Source organism: Lepisosteus platostomus, chromosome 2 (genome assembly GCF_059453375.1).
Source record: "Lepisosteus platostomus isolate fLepPlt1 chromosome 2, fLepPlt1.hap1, whole genome shotgun sequence".
Taxonomy (NCBI): Eukaryota; Metazoa; Chordata; class Actinopteri; order Semionotiformes; family Lepisosteidae; genus Lepisosteus; species Lepisosteus platostomus.
This window is the reverse complement of record NC_142612.1, coordinates 78,734,222-78,752,838: the sequence shown is the minus strand read 5'-3', so window position 1 is coordinate 78,752,838 and position 18,617 is coordinate 78,734,222. Positions and strand designations below refer to the sequence as shown.

The 18,617-nt window shown below is 46.5% G+C and overlaps 1 protein-coding gene across 30 annotated transcripts in view; it reads left to right on the top strand.

Moving 5' to 3' along the window:
• Positions 1–18,617, top strand: part of dlg1a (discs large MAGUK scaffold protein 1a) — a 173,168-nt gene that overhangs the window by 102,157 nt on the left and 52,394 nt on the right. For 18 of the 30 annotated variants that reach the window (XM_088621067.1, XM_088621015.1, XM_088621058.1 and 15 more), the window contains one exon: positions 13,543–13,596. In XM_088621067.1, the coding sequence (XP_088477193.1) occupies positions 13,543–13,596 (54 nt within the window). Of the gene's footprint in view, positions 1–7,827; positions 8,185–12,952; positions 13,052–13,542; positions 13,597–18,617 lie in introns of those variants that run through there. The other 12 variants (XM_088621248.1, XM_088621032.1, XM_088621024.1 and 9 more) reach the window with 3 other exon arrangements.

Below are 18,617 nucleotides of genomic sequence, written 5' to 3'. Positions count from 1 at the left end.
CATGTTGTATCTGATCTCTTTATGTAGAGCCCCCCCCAACCCCCCCCCCCCCCACCGATGCAGCACAGGAAGAGGAACGAGAGCCTCTGAAACGTGTGCTCTCGGGTCCGTCTGCCGTCCTCCTGCGAGTCCCGGGACATCGTGGCCAAGGCCATGTTGCACAGGTGGCCCATGTGGCTCACGCTGACCAAGGCCAGGCAAGCTGTTCGCCAGCAGCGCAGGTGGCGGTCAGGCCCAGCCCCTCCCACCCTGGTGTGCACTCCACGGGAGCCGTCACGGCCCGCAGAGCAGCCCAGTCTCAACCCGGGTTCGGCCTGCGCTGGGCTCGCAGCTCCAGAGCGACTAAGTGCCTGTCGTTTCTCCGCTGCCCTGTAGCTATAGAAGAGGCTTCCTTGTATTATTTCTTCTTCACTGGAGACGAGGCAGTGGCAGCCTGAAGTTTCCCTCTGAGTGGTCAGATGCCTGCAGGTGGAGCTCCTCAGATCCCCCTGTACTGCGGATCTGTTGAAAGATACCTGGCTCCAGTTCTCCTCTTAGCAACCCGAGGAAAGTGAGAGAGAGGAAAGTTAACCACCTCCGTGTTAAGATCTCTCCTTCCAGTAGTAGCAGTCAGCTGAGACGATCGGATATCAGTGGCCTGTTAACTGGATTCGACAGCCGCCCTGACAAGGGAGTGACGAGCCGGGTCATTGGCTCAATGTGGTGTGCTCATTTTACTGGCTCTTTTATGTGAATGACAGTCCAGAGACGCAGCCTGTCAAGGTTTTGTCTTCTTCAATTGACCTTGCTTTCTTCATTGTCTTTGTGTGGCAAGCCCCCTATAAGTCGTTGTGCATTGGTGCTGTTCTTGATCTCTGACGGGGTGATGTTTTGCTGTTGAACATGTCCCCCAGCTACCCTGTTCAAACGGTCAACAGGTCATTTCTGCCTGCCGACTGAGATTGGTGTAACTTCCCGTCTCTCTTCGCTAGATGCACTGTGTGTCTCCCTCCCCGAGACCTGAGACAGTCGTTTCATTTGGTGGGCCTTTTGAAACGGGGTTACGTGCCTCGATCAGCTGCTAGGGGCCGTCGGCACAGCAAGGGGAGGAAGGGGTGTTTTGAGTGCTTGTCGCTCGTGCAGTGAAGATGAGGCTCCAGCTGCCGCCCAGTCCTCTGAGAGGTGTGGAGCAGTCTGATCCAGTCACCAGCTTCTGGCCTGTGAGCAAAGGAGCATCTGACCAGCAGCTTCCCTGGGTCCCATTTGTCACGTCTGCACTCACAGCACTGATCCCCTCACCGCAGGCTCCTCCTCCTGCTCGTGTTTGCCCGGGCTCGAACCCGTGGCCACAGAGCTCAGCTTGCGCGTGGGAGAGCGGCCTCGCCAGTCCAGGACTCGGGAGGCCCCCAGAACCTTTTGTGAAGGTGAACTACCATGTCATAAATATTTAAAATAAAAATACCGCTGAAGGGCTTCTTAGCTGATACTAACAGTTTATCATTTAAAAAAAAAAACTATACGCACAAGAAATAGGAGCTCTTGGATTTTAGAGCTGTCTGATGCCTTGTTCTGCCGGCTGAAGCTTTTAATGTTTTACACTGTCTCGTTGCCTTGAGAACGTCGGCTCCTGTACCACGGCCCTGGGTTGTCATGGAGAAGAATCTCCTAATGCTGCTTCAATGGTTGCCATGGCATTGCCGTGGAGATAGTCAACTGAGATAATTTGGTCACGTGATGCTATAGCCCTTTTTTTTCTTTTTATCTGTGGGATTTACCGTTTCTCTGGACGTCAGCCTCTGCTGAAAAAAGCCAAATGAATGCATGTTGGTAATGGCTGAGCGGAGCACGTGAGGCACTCCTCTGTTTCAGGGGCTTTCTTAAATACACATCGCTGCCCTCGGCTCTGTCCTTGGGGGCTGGTGTACAAGCACATATACAAAAGCAAACGCTTCATACTAATTGCACTTATGTCCCGGTGGGGAGCTGCGTCAGCGTGTGTGAGCTGCAAAGTTACAAGTAAAGGTTAATTCCGTGCTGAAAAGTAGAAAGGAGAAATGCAGCGTTTTGGCTGTAGAGCCTTCTTCAGGTCTGCTGCTCCCACAGTGCCCCTTCAGAGTGTGAGCACCCTCAGTCTGCGAGACGCTGCCGGTACAGTCCCTTTCCACCACATTGAAAAGTTTGTGGATATTTAACATTCTAGACTGTCAAATTGTGGGCTTTTCCAAAACCTGAACGGACATTTAAAAAAAAAAACAGCTAAAGTAATAGGGATGTCTTTTTTGCTGAGGATTTTGAGTGTTCAGTTTTGCTCCGTCTTTTGCCAGCTGACGCAGTGACGGCGCAAATCTGCAAACTGTCCTTTTCTCCCGAGTCTGAAAACCATTCAGGGCCATTTTACCAACACGGCGTTTGCTTCAGTGTGAAGAGTAGTGGAACGCAAAGCCAAAGCAGGAAATTGACATACAAAAACAGTTAATGGGGACCCAGAAGTAGAAAATTCATCGCTGTACTGTGACCTGTTACACAGTCCTTGGGCGGTGTCTGCAGCCATGAAGTTAAGAATGCTTAAGAATGCCTGGAAGACTCTCTCCCTCGTGAGTTTCCTCCCCTGGGCTGTACTATGGGCAAACCAAATGTCACCCGTACGTCTGCACAGATGCCGTCTAACGAGGTCTCTCGGGTCTCGGTACTGCAGGGTCCTGGCATGCTACAGGAGCTCTTGCAAGATTGGGAAAGTCCTAAATTAACGTACTATACGTACATGAACATGCATTAAAAAAAAAGAAACTTGCATTGGTGCCTGCTAGTTTTGATTAAAAAAAATACAGTGAATAACTGTTAGGTTTCTTCCCCACGGCCCAGGGCCCAGGTTTTGAGGAGTTCATTTTGCATAATGACTGAAAGCTCTTGATTCACAGAAGAACACAATGAATACAATTTTAATTATACTGTTTTGAGGGGAGATTACTGGTGTGAGGCAGGTTCCTGCGACAGTGAAAGCACTTACAGCTTTAAACCTGTTAAACCAGCTCGTCCGTGCGACGTGGGCAGGAGGAGGCCGGTGTGCGGAGAAGCGCCACCCGTGGACAGCCTGTAGATGGCAGTGGCGGCTTTCGTTTCCATCCGAGAGACGGATCACGAGCAGTTCGCGCAGCGCAGGGGGCGGCAGCTGCACTAGGCGGAAACGTTTTTCGTCATTGCTCACTGTAGTTTTTTTTTTATTGTGTTAGCAGCTAATGCCGGTATTTCCGTTCCGACTGGTCTCCAAAAGAGATTTCTTAGGTGAACTGGTTCTGCGGTGGTGGACACTGTTAAAACAGGAGGTCTAAGAGTGACCCAGAAAGCCTGCTGCACTAGGTGCTCTCCCAGCTCTGTGCCTTTGTACTTTCCCATTACCTTGCTTTATTTACTCCAGCAAACACGTTTCTGCAAGCCAGACTGGGCAGAGCAACCAAAGGGCAGACTGGTGCTGTTGTTGCCTGTTTCCTTTGAGAAATTCCTCTGAAAAGGCTGAGTAATTAGGTTGATTGCTCCGTGCAGTACAAGGGGAGTTGTGCTGGCACTGTGGCAATGCTGTATAAGCAGCGTGGCGGGGTTTGTGGGCATTTAGAAACAGCTGTGGTGGTAGGATTGATGACTGGGGATTTTACACAGTATGTTAATTAACTGAGATTCAGTCTTAGTAGAGTGTAAAATCTGTCGGAAATAGTCTCGAGTCACCCTCCTTGTTCACTCAACTTCAGTGGCCGTCGTTGTGGTGCATGAACTTGGCACACCAGTTCCAAGCCTGAATCTTCCTACGGAACAGACTACAAGAGCTGAGAGGTCTCCATTTGTAGGGAATCGATCTTATATTCTTGAGTGTGAAGTGACTGACTTCTCCAGCGCAGCATTGTTGTGCTGTGATCTTGTGGTCCTGAACCCTCCACACAGGGTCCTGTGTAGAACCATTTAGCCCGTGGGAGCGCATTATTGACCAGTATATTCACAATGAGTATTCCTCCATGGCTGAGCGTTGTACCAGGGTTTCTTTACAGGGTGTGGTGACAGCAGCCCCACAGGGTTGAGCGCAGCTCCACATGAGGGATGAAGGCACACAGTGTGGTATAACATTGCCTGCTCGTGTTGCATTTTCCCATGGCTGTTGGTCTCCTTGTTCTGTGTAGAATATTTATCACACAGTGCCCTAGGGTTGACTGGGGTCACGTCCTTTAACCACAGGAAAATCATATCCAACAGGGCAGCAGAAAGGTTCATGGGATTTATTTTTATTCAGAGGTGCAGAAGCCACAAGATGTATGTCCTTCACAAATAAGAATAAGCAGGCAAAAAGGGCCTGACAGAAAATCGCATTCTGAACACGTAGACCCTTTCTCAAACAGCTGACCTGCTTCCACAAGACGGCAATTACACCTGATGATTTATCTCCAAAATAGCCAATAATTAGTGCACTCCAGTACACGGTACCCATTTCTGCACGTTGTATTCACACACGAAAAGCACACGTTCTTCTGCAGGGGATTTCTCTTTTTGATCACTCCAAAACAGGCAGTTTGTTCTGATCGTGGTGGAACCCAGTAGACGCAGACTGTAGCTCCCATCATGTAACCAACCCTGGAACCTCCCATAGCCTTTTAATACCTTACAGTAATATATCTAATCAGGTTACAGGCTCATTAAAGCACTCGAAAATTAATTTCACATGACCGCGGACCCGCTGGGCACACCCATGGAGAACCGGGATGGCTTGCGACTGCGTGTCACATACGTGCTGGGCGGCCGGGGGGTCCCCCCCCTTAACACACGCGGTGCCGGGGCTTTACAGAGGGGTATTACGGCATGATTTGATGTTCATTGTGAAAGCCTTGCGATTGTATTTCACAGATTTGCGTTTTCTAGGGAAAGTGCCGAGAGCTCTGTTCGTATGTTTATTCATGTCGGAGAGTGCGTTCTGCAGGATCATCTTGGATGGCTGGTTATGCCTCATTTCTTTGCATTTCAAAGATGTGCAGCATGACCACAGAATGTTAATTGATTTCATTTCTGCACTATTGGCAAAAGGCTTTGTTTTCCCTTGTTGCAGCTTAGCCAAGAAAGCTTAATTACTTGCGCACATTTGCAGTGTATTATGTTTTTTTTGCTGTGATCATCTTTTGCAAATATTTGTGTACACTGGTGTTGTGCCAGAGATGCATTACTAATGATATTAAGAAGGATTCCTTTAATAAAGACAGTATATGTCCTTATATGTCAAAGGAATGCATCATTTTGTACAGAAATATTAAGGGTCAGATAAATATTTTATAGCTTTTCTTGTTAGCAATGCATATTTAATATGTATTAAGTTGCTGATCGTTCGTTCTGGTTCTTAGGTAATGGAATGGAAGCCTGTTTCTCTGTGGACCCTCCTTACTTTGAAATGAGTTTGGATTGAGGTCCATTATGTGTGGGTTGTAGCATTGTGGCCTTGGCTTTGCTTGAGGTTCCAAGAACATAGCAGCACTATCTGTGTAGTATTTTTTTTCTGGGCTTTCTTTAGACCATTTCTGAAATACTGTTCTACCGAAGAGAATTCCGGAGCAGATTCCTTGGAGCGTCACTCAGCCATCTGGATATCCATTTGATGTTAATCACACATAGAAAATGTGTTTTTAAATGCTGTTGTTCTGTTCCGCCTTTTCCATTCAATGGTTTGAGACTAAAATGTGTACAGGCTTATTCTCCATGGCGTCTGGCTTCGTGTAAACTTGACGGTAGTGCTGAGGTGTGCGGCGTTATTTGATTTCTGGGCGCAAAAGGCACAGGACCGGCTGAAAGTAGGACTACTGCTTCTGTATTCCGAAGAACACAAAGTGTTCAATTTCAATGTGTTAAGAGTCATTTTATATATCTCCTGGTCATTCGTTGACGTGGCGTGAAATGGGAAGTATGTCGGCGAGCAGACGGGTTAAAACCGAGAAGGCTGGTTGGCCGATGTCCGCGTAAGTCAAACATCTGATGTTGCGGCTTGACTACAAGGAGGTCCCGTGGGTCCAGAATAGAAGACACAGGACAAATGACATTGGATTAGACCAATATACATATTAAGCTATTATAGTTCAGGTGGGGAGCTGTGTCAGCATGCGTAGGCTGCAAAGGAACAAGTAATAGGTTTATTCCATGCTTAAAAAAAAGAAGAAAGAGAACACAACGTTTCGGCCGTGGAGCCTTCTTCTGAAGAAGGCTCCACGGCCGAAACGTTGTTCTCTTTCTTCTTTTTTTCAGCATGGAATAAACCTATTACTTGTTCCTTTAAACTATTATACATGTTATTATAATTGGACTTAGTTACTATTTACTCAAGTACTGCTGACGAGTTTTCTCCTGGAAGTCTAGGCTTGAAATGGAGACGATGCAGCTGTGACGCAGCCCCAGGCGCGGTTCGTATGATGCAGGTGGCTGAAATTGACCAACCCTGGAGCTCCGGAGAGGTGCGTGAGCAGCTCGCCCCTCCAGAACGCTGAGCTCCGCGTCCCGTGTTTCCTGCGGAAAAGCTGGCCTCCAACCCGAAATCAAAACATGCGAAAGAGAAGCCAGGGAGCCCAGCAGGAAGGAGAGCGAGCTGTTCTGAACATCGATCTTAAAATATTTTTAATTGCATCCAAGAGGCGTGAGTCCCGCATCAAGAGGATCATCTCAGTTTAGTTCAAATACAAAAACACACAAATCTCTGCCCATGCATTTTTAATGGGGCCAGATCCCAGCAGGCTAATTAAATCCCCATCATAAAAGTATTAAGTCGGTTCTCCCTCGTGCCTGCATGATAATATTTACCCTTTGAAAGAAGATTATTTTATTGGTATAACTAAAAGGATTTCTGTTTTACTGTGTTCTGAGTAACCTTTCAGTGTCCTGCGGTGCTATAGAGTTGAATGTTTGGCAGCTGATACTGGACATTGCACTCCCCAATTGTGGCTTCTTTGATGTCCTGATTTTTGAGCAACAAAAGCACTTACCTCTTGCATTTACCCTTTCTCATTGAAAAATGCACACCGTGCATAATACAAAAATGAATGTGTTAAGGCCATTATCATGAACGCTCAGCATCTTAACACTTGAACAAGGCAGCGTCGAGCTAAGACTTGCCTTGTTGCTGTGACACTGGGCCAGAGGGCTTCAGCACTCGGCAAAATCAATGTGCTGCTGTCCACCTTTGTAGATGCCAGACTGCTGCAAATGAAACACAGTATTGACTTGGGGAGCACACGGTGCAAATGAGCGCCCTCCCACGTACATTGTAGCAACGCGACTGACAGGCGTGAGACCTCAGGCTGGGGGAAGGATTCCTGAGGGCGGACCACACTCTAGACAGCTGGTGGAGGTTCAGTCTCTTTCCAACTTAAACTTGCAGAAGATCTCCATACGTGGTAAAAATGTCTCTGCAAGTCCAGGAATATAGATACGTTGCCCTCCCCCTCCTTCCAAACGCACAAAAAATCCTCATGTGCGAATCCCAATGATAATGTTGGCAGCCCATATTGGAATCAGCTCAGTGCATTGATTATTCATGCCTGAAAGAGACTGTGTGCTGTCATGTGCAGTGCCCATTGGAGCTCATTAATTGGCAAGAGAGCTGGGGGGTTGAGAGAGAGCGCGCGTGCAAACAGCAGAGAGAGAGAGAGGGGGCTGGAGCGGATTTAGTTCCTCTCTGTTCTTTTGCTTACCGGCACGCTACAAAAGCAGAGCAGCTCAATTCCAGAGGTAAAACGGCACAGAAATCAAATTTGTGGGGTTTTTCTCCTGCTGTTGGCTCCTGCCTGGGAATTTCAGACGTCTCCGGCTTTTTTCCGCTCCCCCCCCCCCCCCCACCCCAGCGCCTGCGAAATGACCACTTACTACCACAGCCGTGACTGCTGTGGGGCCGCAGAGGGCTGCGAAGGCGTGGGGGGCATGGCTCAGCTGTGTGGGCACCCCGGGCTGCCTCCCCGGCTGCCGTATCCTCAGACGCACGCTCTGCAGAAGCAGCAGCAGCAGAGCCACCGTCCCTCCCCGGGCGCGCTCAGGCACTACAGCTCCTGCACCCTGCCGGCCTCCTCCAAACCCCGCGGGAAGTTCACTAACCTGCGCGACAGTGTCAAAAAGAGCCCCACCAAAAGCACAGCCAAAGTCAAAGCAACTGGCAGCTGGTGGTCAGACAGCTCCTGGAGCGCTCTGTCTTGTGAGAAGGTATGTGGTGTTGGCTGCAGGAGCCCTCCCAGCGTGTGTGGCAGTGAGACAGCGGCAGACCTCCTGCGCACTGCTGTTCTGTAGAAGCAGTCTGCATGCCGAGTTTAGTCAGTGGGGATGTTGTGGTGGTTTCGTTTTGCTGTTTTTTGTTTTTTTTTTAAGCGAAAGAAAACGTTGGGTTAAGAAGGAATTTTAAATGAATGCGGGGGTCGTGAAAGGGAGAATCCTAGAACTGGGCAGTGAGTTTTGTAACCGTACCTCCATGATAGAAACTTAAAGAAGAATCTGAAGTGCCATCGTTAACCTCTGAGCAGACAGAAAGGAAGAGGTGGCTCTGATTTTGGAGACGTGGGAGACAAGATGTATTGTTTTGATTAGCTTAAATTTAAGAGCTTGCTGATTAGGATGGGAATGAACAAATCGGTGCTGATGATTGGCCGTTTTAGGATACGGCATGTCTGAATGGCTGTTCTGGAGCTCAGAAGTGTGTGCAGAAACTCTGAGCATTTCCTTCTATGTTAATTTCTGCAGATAAAGCACCTGCCTATTCCTGCAAATAGTCTTCCGTGTGAAGTTAATATTTTATTTAAGGCGTTCAACATACTTGCCATTTTCCTGCGAGTAAGGAGGGATGCAAATCATAAAATCAGTGTCTTGTTGGCATAGCAGTCTTTTTTGTTACCATAGTATTGATTCGAAGGTAAAAATCCTCAGATATCTGTGTTGTGCTTGTTCTGCCTTTTATTTCTGTTCTTTCTACTTCAGTAATAGTTGAAAGTGTAAACTGAATGCGAGAGAAGCCCTCTAGTCATTTGTATTGATTAGTGCTAATTTTAGTGTCCCCACTCTGTGGTCCCCTCCATGCCTTCGCAGGCTTTGGTTTTTTAAAAGGCTTTTTAAAGTGGAGGCATGAGGCAGCGAATTCTTTGATTCTACAAAAATGTCTCATGGGGTTAAGTGCAGCAGCTCGACTTAATTTGTCTTTGATCTTGCCTCTTGCCTTTTTTTTGGGAGCACTTAACTAAAAGCTCTTCTCTCTGCCTCTCTCTGCAAGGCAGCACTGCGCCGGCAGACAGGTCGACGGTGCCCAAGTGCAGCATGTCTGCGCAATGGGACCTGATCAATGTGTGTGAAATACAGAGCAGAGCCCTGTGTGTGCTGGCAGGCACCTGAGCTGCATGCGAACTGCACACGCAGTGTGCTTGAGTCTCAGCAACTGGTCTGGAGAAAATGAGAAATTAAAAGCCTGATTTGCTGTGCAGCTGCTGGTGGGAAGTATGTACGGTAGGAAAGGATGTGATACCATGATCGTGAGCACCGATTGTCCCGAGTTCTTGGTCTCAGTAACTGGTCATTGTTTTGGAGCTTCTTTCAAAGCTGGAATAGAAAAATAGAAGCGTGTTGTTGTTGCTGTTTTGCAGCAGGAGCTGTGCTGAGCTTTACTGGGGTTCTGGTTGGTTTTGTGGCTCTCTGGCGTGGAGCTGGACTGGAGAGCTGTTTCCCAGCGCGGCAGGGGAAGAGCAGGCGCAGCTCTGTGCTCTGTCGGCTGCAGGAGCCGTGAAACCACAGGGCGATTGCCGAGCGGAAAGAGTTCGAAACGTTGTTAAACAGATTTGTCTGATGTTAGCTGTAACATTCCCGCCTTGAATTGGGGGCTGTAACACATTGCATAAGGCTAAAAATGCGCTTGGAAAAATGAGCAGACTCATTGATGAGATGAGAGGACACTTAAACATTTCAGAAAACGCGTCCACTCCCAGGTCGACCTCCGACTAGCTCCTCAAAATACCTCGTGTGCATTTAGCCCTGGAGCACATGATCATAATTTACACAACGCTGGCAAGTCAATGAAACGTCAAGCAGGGAATGGAGCACACAAACGCCCACCCGTGTCTGCAGACCTGCCTTTGAGTGATGAGCAGCACTTCACACAGACGATCATGCTGGCAGTTTGTATATTTACTACAGCAGTGTAAGCATTGGAAGTTGAGGTAAAAAGTTTCTTTGTGATGGCTGGGCAGTGCGTTTCTGGATTATAGTGTCTTCACAGAAGTGCCCCACCTCTGGGATTTTGGAAGGTTTTGAAGAGGGACACTGGCACCTGCTCTTTGAGAGATTATTACAGTGTGCAGTGGGATGCATGTTGCCCAGTTAACTAGCCTGTGGTACAGGTGGTTTCAATGCCCAAGTGTCTGTGACTAGGAATTTTGTGGACTTTGGAAAGTGGCGGAAGTATTCTCATGGCCCATTATGTATGTACTGTATGAAACTACTTTAGGAAACCTTAAAGTTACGCAGCAGAAGAGGAGCTCCACATTTGAGCTGGGAAGCTTCCAGAGTTGTGTAGTTTGTACAACTATGAGGAAAGCATCCCTGATATGGAGCCATAAGATCGAGATGGCTCGAATTCCCTGCTCCTTATTTGTAACCATTGTCAAATGTTCAGTCTGGATTTCTGGTTAACCTCTCCCCGCTACATCCTCTGAAGAAGAAATGGTTCTCGCGTGCAACAGCTCAAACCTGAATTCGAATGAGTTGTCTTCAGTTTTTACAAGCTCTCTTTTGCCCAGCCCCATCTCTCCAAGAGCTTTTTTCCCCCAGCAGAACAACGAGGGCAGACCTGCTTTCAGGCTCGGAGAAACGCACAGTGGAGAGAACCTCCACCAGAACAGAGAGCATGAGGAGGCGTGTGGGGGGACTGGAGACGCTGGGAAACTCGGTATTCCCATGAGGAGGAATCAGGGTAACGGTGACGGAGGCGGTTTAAGTCCTGGAGCTGAGAGACTGAAGGGTGCAGGTGCTCGAGTTCTGATTGATCAAAGTTTTATGCAAAGAATAAGTGAAACTGTCTCACCTTGGCACAGATGCCATGGATTCAGGGTACTGTATACTTGTTGGTCCCTGTGAAATGCAGAGCTGTTTTTATACTGGAGAAAGCACAACTTCTTTACACTTGGAAGGGGAATGAGAATTACTTGACAGACTAATAACAGGAAAATCAATGCGGCAGCTCTTGTCTAGTCAATATTTTTTAACTCGGAGTAAACTGAAAAATCAGGTTATTTGCTGTGCCTCTTTAGAATGGGCACACATGGTGCCTTTTCAACGAATCAAAAGTATTTTAAAATCAAGGCTGCTTTTTCCCTTATTTTTGATTTTTTTACCTTTGCTGCCGTGCCTTTAGTGTTGTGCAGACTTGCGTGCCCTGAAGACCTGAGCCATCTGCTTCTTCCTCGGTTTACTAGGGATGAGGGCTCCTGCGGTGTTTTTCATGCTTCCACTTTTTTTTTCATAAACAGGTGTCATTTTTTCTCCTCTCCACTGAAGAGGTACATAGTGGTTATAATCTTCAAGGTTCCTTCTGAAGTGTAGCACTTCACACACTGATGCACTGCGGGAGAACTCCTGGTCACTGAGAAATTCCACACACTTCAGACCTCTTGAGCACCAAATCTCTACCTCGGAGCAGTGCCACTGGCAAAATATACAGAGCTTATCGCCTTGTGCCTCTCGTGATACAGTTAAACTGACATATAGCGGTGTGGTGCTCTTTGCTATCTGTTATGTAACCTAAACCTTTTATTTTCTTTTTCCTCTGTCATTTCTTCCCCAGGTTCCTGCCCAACATCTGTACTTAATTGGGAGCAGTTAAGCACTTATTATTTGCCAATAACAGATTTATTTTGTTCTCAGTGTTTTTCATCAGGACAGCTAATTGTCAATGAAGTCCTTTCCACATGTCTCAACCTCATTGCCTACATTGTGAAGACTGTGTTCAGAAGGGCACAACTGCCTGTAGTTCAAAGTCTTACGAGATATGTTGACAGTGTGCAGAAACCCTAGTTTTGGGAAGGCTGGAACATTATGACAAAAAAGGGAGGGTGTTTGAAATGGGTATGAAATGGACAGTAAAGGCTAATGTAAAAGTCCAGCTATTTTTGCAAAGCATTTCTAGTAAAGTATCCTAAAGTTGTGATCTTTGGAACCTGTTAACAACTTTCAACAGGCAACAACATCACACTTAACATTCATAAGAAATTAATTGTCCCAAGTACTGGGCAACTTACCATTAGCTCATTCTGGGAGAGAACTGCATGGCAGTCACAGGAAAAAGGTATTTTTCTTTAATCTGACGTATTACCTGTCTGCTGAGAACAGCGACTCTATAATAAAGCTGTTAGAAAAATCTGTTAGACTTTCCAATTTGCTTCAAGTCTGTAGAACAGTGAAGAATTTGGGGCAGTTAAAAAAGACAGACCTTCTCTGTAAGGAAACATTAGTAAACTAATTCACTGGGTGGCAATTCAGTTGAATTTAATTAGAAGATCACAGCAGGAAAGCTGGACTTGGACTTTTAGATGGGGATACAAAGATTTAAATGTTTTTTTTTTCTGCATCCTGTTAATGTGAAAAGGCGTCTCATCTGTATGACTCAGACAGAACCACATGGATTCCCGATGCAAGACGGTCCCAGTCCTGAGTAGCGCTTTGCACTTCAGGACGGGTTTGCCTCAGTGCTCCCGCTGATGCTCAGACAGATGAATCATGTAAATCAAGATGTGCACAGGCTGCGGTCTGGCAGCCCGCTCCATTGCAGTTGTGTGCTTTCAGAATTGTGTATCTGGCTACACACTACAGTGCAGCAGAACCACCACCATTTGCCGTCCCTGTTTTTTGTGTTGTGTTTTTTTTGTGCTGTGCCTGTTGATGTGTTCTTGATTTTCTGCGTCTGTGCGTCTTGACCTCTGACCCCCGTGCCATTGTTCAGCAGACAGATGCTGTCCCTCCCTGCGCTCCGGTAATCCCGGTGATCCCTCTCTCTCCAGTCCCTGCCGAGACCACTGTCATCTCTCCACCCGCGTCACAGGTTTTTTTTTGTTGTTGTCTTTTTTTTGCTGGTTTATTTTCCATTTCACTGGGCGCTTGTGTGGAGCTGTTACTCGGATACAGAGGTTCCTGAAAAATCCATGTTTTTGTGCTCGAGCCTCTGCTGAAAGAAATCGACACGCACTGAGAAACTAGGAGATTAATACAAACAGCCCAGGAGAAACTAGATATTATTTGCTTGGAGAATTAAACGCATTCATGCTTCAGCATTGCATTTTTTGCAGTATGGTACGCCATGTATGTACAAAATTTCAGTTGTTCTTAATGTGATTTTCTTTCGTATTGTTAAGTTATTCTCACCAAAGTGCAGTATTATTTTTTAATGGATTTATTTTTATTTTTGCAGATTAGAAATGTTTCTGTATGCAGGAACATTTTGTTGCGTCTTGCATTCATGTTGCGCTTTCATGTTGAGTGCTATGAATGCACTGATTTAGAAAATAACTGGGACTCTTTCTCCTTTTCTTCAAGGCAAATCCTCCACCTGTAGTGGTGAATACAGACAGTCTGGACACTCCTCCATACGTAAGTTTACTTTTTCACTTGTCTTTTATTTGGTAAACATTTTCTTTACTCGCATTTTGTTTGACCTCACATTTCGAAATACCCCTGTAATTCGTTGCAATTGGCTTCTTTGAAGGGGGGCACATTCGGATTTGTTAAAATCCGAACGGTCACAGGCCTGGCGTTGGGGTTTGGAGCTTTGACCCTGCTAGCCTTTGTTTAAGCTGTCGTGTTAAATGCCTGACAGACCACCTGTGCGCTGTGTGCTGTGTGGGTTTGTTTTTCTAGACCACTGTGTTCCAAGAGGTATCTCATGTCATGGAGGCGAGAGCCCCTGTTTAGAAAGAGTGGGTGGGTTTGTTTTTCTAGACCACTCTGCTGCGTGTGTTGTGTGTGAATAATGACATTAAAAGGAGAAGAAATGATTAACTGTGTTGTAGTTCAGGTGGGTAGCTGCGTCAGCATGCGTATCGCAATAATAAGGATAAAGGGAATGTTCTTGTGGCCAGAACACGTCTTGCTCTTTTGCAAACGCACTTTTAAACGGCCTTGAGAAGCAGTGAGCTTTGCCCAGGGGTATCCAAGACCGCAGGGTCCTGAGGAGGCTGTGTGAGCTGTCCTTGGTGCTGGAGGACGTTCAGAGAGGCCACCTGGTCTCCCTCTTCAGAGCGCAGCACAGCCTCGCACTGCCTCAGCTGAGAGCACAGAGCTGTCCCCTCCACTCTTTATGAAGTGCTTATTTACTTGAGTGTGTAATTTTGTCAATGTCCAGTGATCCTTAAAAAAACAAGCATTGTAATAAGAAGTTAGCATGACTTAAGTTCTCTGCTGTAATTACTTAGAGCCGTTGATTGCTGATGTGTGATGGACATGCTGCAGGAGTGGGGGCACAGATGCAGATGGCAGTGGCTGCACGTCAGATAACATCTTTCAGCATCCATGTTGGCTAATGTACTCCTGGGCCTTTGTCAAGCTTTGAGTCATCTGAAATATTAAGGTTGTTTGGGTCATTAGTGCACAATGACAGTCTGGTTGTTCTGCTGGTTTGCGCCTGAAAGCCATCAGAACGAATTGTAGAATTGTTGCTGCGGTTACAGATTCCAGTTTAATTAGCGTCCAAACTGATGCGAAGGCTTGATCATTTCGAGGGCCTGAATTGTTTGACCTAGGTTAGTACAAGTAACTCTTCTGTAGTATGGAAAAGTATGTCTGAATGTTTTGTCACATTTGTGGGTACAGCATCAATGCCTCTGTAAAGAAATTCTTTCAGATGCGTTGCAAAAATAAAAATCAAGTAAGGAAGAAGCCTAAAGGTTCTCTGACACACAGGTGTGCTCCACTAAAAGATCAGCCTTTGTTTCTGAGAGGGCTGTACTGCTAGTACAGGTGGCCTGCGTACTCCCCGCTGTTTTCTGTCTTGACTGAGGGTTTGGCCCTAGGATGCTCCTTACATATTCCTGCGCCTACTGTCCCCTCGATCTCAGCTGTGAGGTTGTTAAATTGTCCTTCATGGTTTTTACATGTTCAGGCAGGGTCAACAGTAGACAACCGATTATCCGTTTGTTTTGCAGGACATTTTTCTTTAAGGATTTCCGTATTTTTTTAATGGCTCAGCAGCGTCTTCATAATCCTTCATATCCCTTTTTAAGCCAGATTCCCCATGGAGCCCACTTCTGCTGTTCAATGTCAGAAGAACATGCACTGTCAAGAGACAGTCAGGTTTTCAGGCTGTAGGTCAGGTTTCTGCTGTGGAACCACTGCCTCGTATACAGGAAAATAAATAGTTCCCCTGTACCTGCCGCAGATCACACTGGGTCTGAAAGCTTGAGCTCACAGCCTGTGGCACTTCAGAAGGAAACAACAGGTTAATGCTTTCTATTTCCTCTCTGTAGAGCATATTGACACCTGCTTACCACCGTTTAGTAATCACATTCTTTCAATATACCTCATTGTGCTGGCTCTGAGGGGTTTTTGTTGTTGTTTTTGATACGAAATTGAAAGCCATTTATAGGCCTTAATTTAATTTAGAAAGCAGTTGGAACAGCTGCCCAATCTGGATTGAAACTATAACACGGAAGACATTAACTGCTGTCAGCTTGATTTGTCTTTGTCCGGGGGATTAATCTGCTGATCTAAAATGCAAGGAAAACAAGAGGAGCAGTCACCAAAGCAGAATGATGTCCTTGGTTGTTCTGTTTAGCTGGAGTTTCCTTTTTTCACTCTTGCTTACCTGGATGGTGTTCTTGCACTTGTGGTTGCACTGGTTGACACTGAAATCCTGAGGGAGAGGCTGTACCTATGATCATTTTGCAAAATTAAAAAAATCTAATCCTCCATTCAAAATTGCTGTATCAAAACATTTTACATTAACTGTGGCATGGGGAAAAAATATAACTGTTGCTGCCTCTAAATTTATCAGAAGTTATCTGTGACGTTTGCTCCTTATCATGATGGAATATGTAGACTCTGGTACTGCTTACAAATCCTGAGCAAACTTATAATTTCCTAAACCAATCTTGTAATGCAGCGCTTTCATTATTATATGCGAAGAATGCATTAATCCTCTGAGGAATGTGATAGCTGTCAAGCTTTCCGGTGTGTAGCATCCTTCTTCCTGGCATTGACCTGTTATTTTGAAAAGGACAATGATTACGTGCTGTCATACCAGTGGCTGTTAAGTGGGGCCTCTGAAATTGAGCCTGTTCTCTGTATAGACTGGTGTGTACTGTTTGTATACACACATAGGAATTAAAGAGGTACTGTAGGACAAAGAAAACTGGCTGGGCTGCGGGAGTTCTGAGATGTTCATGTTTACCAACCGGCAGGTTTTCTAAACTGGTTTCAAGTTTGGCGCTTGTATTGCCAAGCCAATGCGCAGTGCGCAGACTGGGAATTGTGTTTTTTCTTCGGGGATTACGGAGACACTGGAATGGAGAATCTGTTTTGTCGTCCTGCAGTTAGAACCCCGCTCTCTCTTTCCACTGTTCAATAAATAGCTTGTCAATAGCTTCTGGTTCCCGTCTCCTAGGTCTTCCAAACAGTTCTCCTGGGTATCAATACATCATCAAAAATAGGGCTTTTCTAGAGCTCCATTCCAAGACAATGAGAGCCTGAGAACAGTGTTGGAGTTATGGTTTTATTTCTGTATTATTTGATGTTAAAGAGCACAGAATATTCTATGGTAGCCTTTTGTCAGTAAATATGGATTTAAGCAGGACTGTTTCTGTGGGTGAAAGATTGGTCTCGCCTGTGTTCTGGCAGAGTGCTTCCTCTTCCTCTTAAGTTTTAACTTACGAAATTGTAAGCAATCGAGTGTAACCTTTAAGGTCTACTGGGGGATAAATTATTTTACTTCTGATGTTATGATATACATGTTATCATTTCCTGAATAAACTAGAAATTTTCAGAGCATCGGTCTTTTTAGAAAATTAAACAGTGTACTTGTGAAACCCGTTCAGATTTCCAAGCTCTATGTAGTGTGGATTTTGACGTGTTAATGATGCTGAAGGTTTTCTTAAGGGATTGGCACTAATGTGTGCTCTCCAAAGAATGTGGTTCTTGCATGGGTTGATCTGGGTCTCTGAGTCTTTGTGAACCTTTTCTGGACCTCCTGTGAGGAGATGTTTGCCCAGACCTCAAGCCTGGATAAGGCCGCTGTTAGTTTCTCTGCTGGACAGCTCAGGCCTGCAGGCTCAGGGACGAAGCTGACTTTGTATCCATCTCGGGGTTCCAGGCTCTTGTGCCGGGACTCATCGCCCCATTTTTCAAGGCTCCCTTTTACCTTCTTGTGCTCATTGTTACTTCCTGGCATCATGAAGAAAAATGACACTCCTCCCCCTGGGTTTGGATGCTGTGTTTTGAGGATCCTGAGCAGTTACCCACACTGCCTCCAGTTTTTCAGACAATCTTTTTATCCGCCTCGCCGCCTCCTCGTTCTGCACCCTTCCTTCCCAGCATGCCTGGTGTCGCGACACTGAAGCGGCTTTTTGCTCACCGAGCGTGGCGAGCTGCCAGTGAAGCACCGGTCGTAGCTCGACTGGTGGGTTATGGGAGTGCGCGGCTCAGTGACGACCCTGTGCCCTTCTCGTCCCAGCCCCACAGATGGCTCGGTGTTCACCCTTGGTGAGCTATTGGTGAGAGGACCGGCAGGGGTGCCCCACAGCTGCCTGGCGCCCCAGTCTGCTGCCAGTTCGAAGTTACAGGCAGGAGGGGGCTGTTCTTGCCTGTTGATCTCTGTAGGGATGGAACACCTCAAAACCTCCCCTGCCTGCATTATTCTCCAGCCGTGTGTTGAAAGACGTCGGGGTATCGCCTTCGACATCGCAGCTGGAGAAGAATGCAGGCCGGAGATGTCTTGGGGTGTTCAGCTCTGTAGGGTTCGGGCACTGAAGACACTGGCAAGTGAGCTCCAGCCTCTTGGCAGCGTCGCCCTAACCCCCAACTACCTGTAAATAATAATAGTGGGTCACTGCACAGGCGAAAGTGTCATTTTAAAAAGCACGTGCTGTGTTTGATTCCGTAGGCCAAATCTCTCTTAAAGTGATGAAGCTTATGGCAGAGCTGGAAATGCCACTGGACATCTGCTGCTGCACATACAGCAGCTGGTAGACGGGCTGCTTGCCCTGCAGAGCCCAGAGACCAGCTCTCAGCATCACAGGCACTGCTCAGGAGAGGAGTGTGCCTTTTTTTACATTTTATTCCCACCTCCATTTTTTTTTTAGCTTTCCCGAAATATTTCTTCCCATGCTTCTCCGGATGACCTCAATTGATCTTGCATTTTATGACGCATATACTCCATTCTGTTTGTACAGGTGTGGCGTCCTTGGTGTCGTTTTCTCATGGCTTTGAGATGGGGTCTTTATTAGTCATGCTGACCTGCTATCATATTATTACAGCTCTGCAGCAGAATCCCTCTGTGCTGCTGTTTGTGAATGACTCTCACTGTGACAAGGAAACAGCAGTAATCGTGTGATAGAATTGGTAGATCACCACCTTTGTGTGCCTCAGTTCATCTCTCTCTTTAAAAATCAGCTTATATTTAG